This window comes from Pundamilia nyererei, unplaced genomic scaffold (genome assembly GCF_000239375.1).
Source record: "Pundamilia nyererei isolate P.nyererei 1_Seehausen unplaced genomic scaffold, PunNye1.0 scaffold00116, whole genome shotgun sequence".
NCBI classification, from domain to species: Eukaryota; Metazoa; Chordata; class Actinopteri; order Cichliformes; family Cichlidae; genus Pundamilia; species Pundamilia nyererei.
This window is the reverse complement of record NW_005187517.1, coordinates 78,595-88,546: the sequence shown is the minus strand read 5'-3', so window position 1 is coordinate 88,546 and position 9,952 is coordinate 78,595. Positions and strand designations below refer to the sequence as shown.

Below are 9,952 nucleotides of genomic sequence, written 5' to 3'. Positions count from 1 at the left end.
TAACACAGCAACAGAGTGGCTGTAAAGTGTCCACTCAGCCACAGGGGAATGATGACACTCCAATGTTACAGTTGTCCCATGTGGCTCTGTCTACTGCCACCACCCTGTCCCCGTCAAGCTTGAATTATCCATGGTAAACAGAACATAATACTTGGATTTTACACATAATGTCCTATAAAGGTTTTGTCAGTCTGAAGTACAGAGGAGTGCTTCTCCCAGAGAGACCGCGAAAAGGTCCTTTTTGTGTGGTGCCTGGTGAGGCCGAGATTTAACTTGAAACCCCACCTCTTCTGCCTGGCAAATGTCAGACCGAAAGATGAAAGGCAACGCAAGGGCTTGTAAGGGCTCTCTGGAGATACTCAGGCTGGCTCAAATTTGTTTCCTTTTTTTGAATCACATTTACGGATACACCTGGTGGAGTGCTTCTGCTACACACTTTCTGTGCATTGAATTCCGCTGTATCAGTCAGGTTAAATCTACTGTAGATGCATTTGTTTGCTCACAAACCTGGGAGATCATTTATATCAATTTACTGTCTGTCATAATGTTGCTGCTGAGTAAATATATGCATTCGTGTGGATCATATTGTTGAATATGTCCACATAAAAGTGTGTTTCCACTTCGTGCTCATGCTTCAGCACATGATTTTCATAATGGCTCACTCACGCTAGAGCAGACCTTCCCAAAGTGTGGGGTCCGCCCCCTAGGGGGGGCGCAGTACCATTGCAGGGGGGGCGCAGCATGAAAAGGGGAAAAAAACAAAACAAAAACAACGCTTGGACACTGCTAGCACGGGGCGCCCACACAAACGCAAAGCAGGAGATGAAGCATTGCTGAATATGTTTCCAAACCAACCTCCTTTCAAGCCAAAGACTAGAAAATATGGTGAAGCATATCTTCCCTTTGGTTTCACCTGCACAAGTGCCGAGGTAGGTCTCCCCTGCAGAATTGGTTTTCCCTGCGTCGGGAGCAGTGCTGGGCTCTTCAAATCACGGGCAAACAGTAGCCCACATTCTTGATTTTTAGTCCACAAACACTTCTTGTAATGACTAACTATTCCTGACATTTTGGATATGTTAGCTCTTCATACAGTAAAGTTACAGTGGGATACAAATAATATCAGGCTGATCCTGCCACGATTTGTTCCCCCGGTTCAAATCACAGACAAACAGTATCCCACAGCAGTTTATGTTTTTGAACCCATTTTGCACAGAGAGGCATTTTTTTGAAAAATGTATTGATAGCAATGTTGAATATTATTGCACAGAAAAAAAACAATTACATGTAAAATAATCACACTGTGACGCCTCTGCCTTTGTAAATGGAGGGACAGTAACTGCGTGTTTATATGTAAGAGTGTAAAACCTGAAGATGGAGACAAAATACTGTTTATCTGCCATTCTGCAATTCCTCTCATATAAGCAATAACGTGGAGCACAGCTGACGTGAAAAAGGCACATACCTTTGACGTTGTGTGACGAACTCTGTATTCTTCGTCCACACGTAAACGCAAAAAAGGAGTTTTAAAAAATCTCAGTTTTCGGTGATTCGAAACGCCGTTTACGTGTGGACGAAACAGCTGCGTTTTCAAAAATACCCGTGTAGGTGTGGACGTAGCGTAAAAGAGTTAGTTTATTTTCTTACTACCTGCAGATTACTTGTATTTGCTTAATTGTTTACTAAATGTTTGAGGTGTGAAATAAACCGCAATTGAGCAAAATATGGGTGTGTGTGGTTGGAGGATGTGTTAGTGCCTCCTTAACATCCAAGTCTCCTTAACATCTATGGCAACAACAGTGTTGCAGAGTTATTACAGTTAATCATCTTTTTATTACAACTTGGCCCAGTCCAAAACTAATAGCAGGCTGACTCCACCTTTTATTGCCATGTTGATGCACCAAAGTCACTTAACTGACTGAATTCTGGTTGCTCGACCATATTTATGTATGTGTGTACATCAAGTCTGCCCATGTCTGTACACCTATATAACATGTGACTTTTTAAAAGCCGGTGAAACCTAAAATGATGTCGCTCGAAACCTGTTTATGTGTTAGTTGTGTGATTGTGCAAATGTTTTACCCTCTTCTCCAGTTGTGCCAGTTGCTCCTTGTAGAAGGCATCCAGTGCTTTCAGCTGTGAGTCTTTCTTCTGTAGATGCTGAACCTGCAAGTAAAAATACACATGCATGCAAACAGAACAGTGGATGAAAAAAAACAAACAAAAAAAAACATGGAATCCAGGATAAACTTACTTAGATTATTTTAGATTATAGTTATAACATTTTAGGCAGTGGTTTGCCACAAGTTAAGATCAATGGGAGAGAAGAAAAAAGTTATGTTAATGCTGTTGTATCATATTGAAATTTAAAAATGTAACTGACATGGAAAGATATGTTGTTATCATTTAACATAAAAATACTAGTAACCTAACTTGTAGTTTATACAGCTATGAAAAAAAGGTTACCAACACTTATCATGGTCATAAATGTTTTGTCAATTTTTGGCTTTTTGTGGTTTCTTTGAAGTCTTTGGGGCTAATACAGAGAGACCGACAACAATTCACAGCCATATTTACACCTATGGGCATTTTAGAATCACTATTTAACCTAACACCAGTAAATGCATGTATTTGGACAGTGGGAGAAAGCTAGAGTACCTGGAGAGAACCCACAGGGAGAACATGCCACACAAAAGTCTCGGACAGATGGTGGAGTAAAACTCAGGACCTTCTAGCAAAAAGTGTTTGTAATGTGAGGAACTCCCTCAGTGTCCAAATACTCTAAATTTTCTTTGGGGTCAGATTCAGGTGCCTGTATTTCTTGCAAAGGTCAAGAAGCACCAGGATCGGTGTGTATGGTATGCTTGGGTTCATTATGTTGCTGCATTGTGAATCTCTCTCAAAAGATGGAAACTACATGGAAGTACTACATCTACTCCGTGGAGTCACTTTGTGGCAGATATCAAACTCCAGATTAGGCACGTCCTCTAAATTTGCAGCCTTCATTCAGCAAAATCTATGTCTTTCCCGAAGCTGTTGTTCGATCTTTCCATAAAAAGAATTTTGATGAACATGTTGATTAAGCGGTCACTCCTAGTCTGGCTAGCTGTCCCTTGGATGCAACAGTTTTAACCCACTGAAGGACAGTTTGACACCAAAAATAGTTTGAAAGCTTACTAATTGATGCATTACATCATATATTCTTGTGGAGTCAGTTCCTGTAGCCAAGAAACAGCCCACATATATCTCCCTTGCGCTTGTGATCAATTATGTTTTTGTATGGACAAAACAAGATAAGATAATTAGTTAGCTTCAAGTAGATACATTTCACCTCTGCATTATTCGATGCTGAGAAATCCTTGCTTAGAATAACAATCCAACTTCGGGCACTCTGCCTCTTATTCTCACTTTGAAAGTATAGCAAGCCATGTTCAGCTGGAAACTTGGGGCACAGCCATACTTGTGATGGGTGAACAGTGGCTCCCATTTTATTTACTTGAGTCAGACTCTGTGAATGAGATTGTAATGCTTCCCCTGAAAGGCAGCTCTGCTCTCCCTTAGAGAGGGAATGGGGGAGGGAGGGGTGAGAGAGTTCAGATATATGACTAGGATGCCTGCTGGGCACCTCCTGAGTGAAGTGTTCTGGGCATATCCTACCAGGGGGAGGCCCTGGGGCAGGCCTAGGACATGGCTTTGAAATGCCTGGAGGAGGAAGCTGGGGAAAAGGAGGTCTGAGCTACTATGAATAGACTGCTGCCCCCCGACCCTAGATAAGTGTCAGAAAGTGGATGGATGAATATGTTCTCTGTTTTGTCTTGATCTGGTCTGAGTCTCTTGGACACCACTGTACAAATACAGCACTGGCAAATGAATGCAGTACAGAGCAGCATATGACTTAGTACAGTAAAAAAAAAGTTAACATATCTTCTAAATCTAAGATTTAACAGCCTCAAGATGGGGACGCGATTTTGTCTCCAAGAAAATAGAGTCTTCACAGTGTGACAGTGTAAACAGATGTGTCCCTGCAACATCAGTGATACAGGTACACACAAGTTCTCTGTCCTTTCTCTGTGCAAAGTCCAGCTTTAAGGTATTGATTAAGCAAAAAGAAAAAAAAATGCCATATATAATCACAGCTCTCAAATCAGACTTTTATCTTTTATTTCTTTTCACCTGCACCCCTCTGTTTATTCACCCATGGATTCTCTTTTACTCCCTCCCATAAGCACCATCTTACATCCAACCATGTTATTTACAAGTAGTTTTGAAGCTGCAAGATGGCAGTTACACACAAAGAAACATGAACAAATGCAATTTAGTGCAAGCATGCTGACAGACATGCATACACATGCAAATCTACACCACAGTGACTAAATGAGAGCAGAAAAAAACAAAAAACAAACTTGTGTTGGAGACATAGAGCAGACAGAAAAAATGGAAAAGGGAGCATAGCTCGCAAAAGAGACATGAGACACAAGAGAAATGCAAGAAAAGCTGCAAAGACGATGGCCCTTATTTACCAACACGTGCACGGAAACGTTCTTACCCTGTGCAAAAAACAAGTGCATACAATCATTGTTGCATTTAGGAAACGTGCGCACCGGCCTATCACTTACTACTGAGCGTAAATTCGAAAATCTGAATCATTCTGAACCAACAGGCTTACGCGAGCTGCATACTGTCCCCATTTCTCTCCTGGTGAAGCATAAAAAGCCTGCACCTCTGAGGCAAGGAAGCAGGAGAAACTCCAAGTCTGAAGAAACTGAAACTATTCTTTCAGACAAGAGTGTTTGATGTTTTTAATGAATGATGAGGAATCGGTTTAAATTTAAACTGTAAGCCTGCACCTTTCCATTTTGTTTCCTTTAAATGCAATTGAATTTTTTTGTATTAATTCTGAGCATGTCTTACGCCATGTCAGAAAATTATAGATAATGGCCTTATTCTTCATATTATCATTATTATTATCATTATTATTAGTAGTAGCATTTATTTCAAAGACTTAGATGTACATTTCCTAAGACAGCCAGGATTTTATTCTTTTGTTAAGTACAAACAAATTTATTGATAAATTATTGATGAATCAATGATTTGACTGTGAAACTTTTGTATGGATGATTACATACACAGATTTGTATGTACATATAGTTATTACAGTAAATGAGGGCCAATATTGGCATTTTCTTTTAAAAAGCATTGAATTAACTAGCTGAAGAAATCAATTATTTGTTACAGCCATAGAGAAACTGCTGTTGATACATTATAGTAACAAAATGTGATTTTATTCCAGTGCTTTGTGACTGACGTTATATATTTATACAGCAGAAAAATGTTGCCATATGTATAAAGAAAGCAAGGTCAAAGTAATGAAACAAAGAACGGAAGCAATGGAGATAAAAGAATGAATAGGGACTGTTAAAAGTAGGAAGAAGGTATGTGAATATTTGAATGAAAGGGCTGGAGGAGCATTAAACTGAGAAGAGATGAAGAGCCTAGAATAGTGAGTGCGTTTAAAAAATAAAAATAAAAAATAAGGAGGAAGGAAGGAAGCGGGAAAGGAGGGGTTCGATTTGCTTTGAATTCAATCAAATCAAAGTTGTTTTTGCTTCTTTTTTTTTTTTTTTTATTCATGAGATGCTGCAATTTAGAGATATTTCACTCTTCCAGCTGTCAAGGATTTCAGCTCAACAGAAATGATTAAGAATGACTCTAATCAACACATAAATGGTAATTTCAATTTTGTTTTAAAGTGACCTGTAGCCTGTGCAAGAGCACAATAGGGAACACTGAGAGAAAGCAGTGGAATAGATGGAAAGGACTGAATTTTTGAAGGTCAGAATGAAGCTTACCATTGATTCTATCTCATCTGCAGACTAGATATGTTGGGGGACAGAGAAAGAGTGAAGGAGGAAGAGAAACAAAGCAGGATAAAAAGAGAAAGAATGAAGCACAAACAGGAAGGACCATTAATTCATGTAATCAAAAGCATAGGCGATCAGATTAGATTCCCCCAAGAAACATGCATGCAATCTCATTCATCTCTAACAAAAAGTAAACAATTCAATAGGAATTTGCAAAAGATTAACCTTGTAACACCAAATGTATCAAGTATAATTAAACATTTCTGAACATAATACATGTTTTTTGTCATTTCCACAGCTCCAGATTAGCACAACATGTTTTGAGAATGTAGAACAATCATATAACTGAATATTTAACCTGCATTTCTTGAATAAAACAACATTAATGTGCAACTAATATCAATAAAAGATTAAAGACATATTATTGTTCCAAATGTTTGGTCTTTAAATAAATCCAGGTTTCCATTTGAGATGCAGTGATACTGATGTTTGGCACACATGTGGCTTGTTCACTGATTGGCACATTGGCCTTTTAGCACAATAAGATGATCTGATCTAATTAGCTTCTACCAGAATTGCAGGATCACAACAGATCCACCAATTCTGCTTTTAATTAGGCATCCAGTGTCATAAATCTGTATGATCCAATTTGTTAATTTAAAACAATTCACCAGTTAAACTAATTTAATGACGAAACAGGCAATTTATGACCCAGGCTTCCAAGACAGATTCATTTGTCTTCTTTTGCATTAAAGGAAAAGCTGCAATGTTCAGACAATCTGAATCATGTTAGCTATTTGAATTCAGCATGCCACCCCCCTGCCAACCCAAACCGGTCATGGGAGATGGCCGCCCCTCCCTGAGCCTGGTTCTGACACAGGTTTCTTACTGTTAAAAGGGAGTTTTTCTTTCCCACTGTTGCCAAAGCAGAGTTTCATAGAAAGGCAAATAAACATGGGGACAGCGTTTGGATACACAGGTGACTCTAAACACCTAGAAAAGCTTTAAGCCAAATCTCTCTTCTTAGATCGCCATTCCCACCACAACAGCAGCATTTCCACAGACTATGAAGAAAGCCACATGCTTTCTCTAGAAACATAAGGGGTTCCATTCTGAACAAGTGGGAGCGAGACCCCTGCCATTCTGTCTGATCTCCAAGATCGTCTTTTTTCAGCTGCTTGCTTTACGCCGGTGTCGCCACAGTGGATCATCTGCCTCCGTCTCATGCTATCCCTAGCATTCTTCTGTCACATCAACCCTCTGCATGTCTTCTTTTCCTCACATCCCCTAAGATCTTTCTCTTTCCCTCCTGCCTGGCAGCGCCATATTCAAAATTCTGTGTTCAACATCTTCACCACCCCTCCTATCCAGATGTCCAAACCTTCTCAACCTTGCCTCTCTAAATTTTAACCTCCTATCTTTTTGTTAGTGCTAGCATTTCCAAATTATACCATCAACGCAAGTTCCACTCACTATATATTCATATCACTATTTGATTATATAATGAAATAGGAGAATTTTATGATTGTCATATCAAGATATGTTTCTTTAGTATGAAGCTTGTAGCATCTGGCAAAAGCCATATATGAAGTTTCCACATTAGACAAGCTGTATATAATTAGCTAAAGACACTACAACATCACACATGATTTTTAAAGTTCAAAAACCACCAGATGGGTGCATTTGTTACACTGAAAAACTCAATATGTAGAAAAATATAATACCTGCAAACTATCATTGAGATTGACGGGTTGTCACTATCTGAAGTGCCCTGATGCACTAAATCTTACACATCTGGTGCTCCAGGCAAATTAATGCCAATCAATATTTTTAAAGCTCTTGTATCGCAGGTCTCAGATCTCAGTGGCACTGAAAAGCAGCAGCGCCGGCAAGTAACTGAGGTGAAGAGCGTCTACTCGCACACATGCACACGCGTACAGCGGGGGGAAGATTCATCATAATTATCAGGGCTGCTGAACGCCAAATCAAATCAGAGCCAATCGTCTGTGTTTCATAAACAGACCTTAACTGAGGAGAGACAAAGAGCGAGAGGGCTTCTGACGGGAGAGACGCTTCCACTGTCGGGTGAAAGGCTGCAGCTGGTGCATGTTAATGCAGGTGAAAAGAGAGACTGAAATTGTTCATGTGTTCATTTTCTATGTTAGACAAGTATCGGTTTGGTGGGGATTAGGTAGAATCAGAAGAGATTTAATTAAAAAAAAAGAAAGAAAAAAGAAAAAAAGCTGCACTCCTTTCTATCTGTCTGTCTGTGTTGGTCCCGTTTTAATTTGCAGTCAAAGACGAGGCTGAAAGTGAATCAGATGACTCCTCTGGTGTCCCTCCAGGGACCTGCAAGTCTATGGTAGATAACAGCCAGCCAAGCGTGGCTTTACACACAACACACCGCAGCACCACACCACGATGCACTTAAAGAGGATGGCTCAAGTATACACACTGATGTTTATTGAGTCTGTCCATTTTTCTGTTGGGTACCTGACATTGTCGGTTCATGTCTGTTACCCAATGATGCTTTTTTTTTTTCCCCCCTTACAGACAAAAAGCCACAACTAAATCAGCATCTCCAAGTCTAAATCTTATTTTTGACTGTATTCAGAGCAATATTAAGCACCACACAGCACATATGCTTTCAATACTTAGCTCGATCCACCTTTGAACTGGCAACGCGGAAATGCTAAATCAGAGTCACCATAACTTAGTGTTTCCCAACCTTTTGGAGCCACAGCACATATTTCGCATTAGAAAAAAATCACAGCACACCACCAAACAAAAATGTCACAAAAAGCATATTGATCATTTTTCCCCACACACCAGGCATAGCAGAAGTGGCTCCGTTTGTCCCCAATATACCATTTTTGCTTTCTTTTAACCACTACTCACGCTAGGGCCGTCATCTGGGTCGGAAGTTTCTCCATGACCCAGGTCAACCTGACTACTTTTTCTTTTCAAATATTAATTTATTGCTATTATGCGCTGCGCTGTCTCATGACTATGTAATTTCTTCTTCGTCTTCTTCTGTTTTACTGGCAGTTGGCAACCCATTTAATTGGAGCAAGATGTTGTACTGCCCTCTAGTGGAAAAGAATGTAATTGTTCTGCCTGTTACTCACGTCTGTCACTTAGAATACCAATCAGGTGAAACTAGATAATCTTCCACGACACACCTGATCATTTGTCACGATGGCACAGTGGTTGAGAAACACTGTCATGACCACACGGTCAAACAGCAGAAAGGTGACACAGGTAGTGTTGTGCTGATGGTCAGAGTGATCGCTAGAAACTTGACAATCAAGGACGGTAATGCACGAAATCAATATTAACACCATCTTTAGAGTCATTTAATTTAATCGCTAGTTAAATGTTGGCTTGTCTGCTTATAACTGAAATTAATGTGTCTGGTAAGCGGCTACACTGATCGATCATCATAAAATGAAAGAAAACAGAAAGAGGGTGTTTCTGTCTGATGGGCTGACTAAAATTACACGTTTAGATAACGGTGTGCTGACAAAGATTCCAGGTATCGCTTCTTTAACTTTTTGTTTCACTGAGCATGTGTGCATCACTGCAAAACTCAGATGTGTCTACAGAAATGAATGACTTAATAAATAACAGTCAGTTAAACGTTGCAAACTGAGCCCATACTTTTTGTACAATTACCGCTTTAGTAAAGAAGTCAAGTGTGACCTTCTTACCATGCAAACTATGGGCTATGACTATACTGGAAACATTTTAATAAGATGAGTTCGGGATCAAAATAAGGCAAAAAGGAGAGTTTTAAATGTTATCACCTTTTTAAACAGTCACGTATTCCAGATACATTTCCATGAAACAAGCATTGGTAGAAAATAAGTGTCACAATTTTCCTATTAAAATCATAATCTTAGCTCATCAGCTACGACAAAGAACAGCTAATCAAGCTATCCCTGAGATCCGGAATGACCAGGGAATAAGATGCACGGATAACCAAGGTATAAATAATAGTTTTTTTAGATACTATCAGACTTTATACAGCTCCCCCCCAGCTAAGGATGACCTGGCTCTAGAAAATTTCTTTGAGAAACTTGATATCCCTTCCT

At 39.5% G+C, this 9,952-nt stretch overlaps 1 protein-coding gene across 1 annotated transcript in view; it reads right to left on the bottom strand.

Annotated features, from left to right (window-relative positions):
• Positions 1 to 2,043: 2,043 nt before the first annotated feature.
• Positions 2,044 to 9,952, bottom strand: part of LOC102194069 (MICOS complex subunit mic25a-like) — a 33,389-nt gene continuing 25,480 nt past the window's right edge. Inside the window, exons 5-6 of the mRNA XM_013913127.1 lie at positions 5,847 to 5,870; positions 2,044 to 2,163 (exon numbers count right to left, since the gene is read on the bottom strand). Coding sequence (XP_013768581.1) covers positions 2,044 to 2,163; positions 5,847 to 5,870 — 144 coding nt within the window. The remainder of the gene's footprint in view (positions 2,164 to 5,846; positions 5,871 to 9,952) is intronic.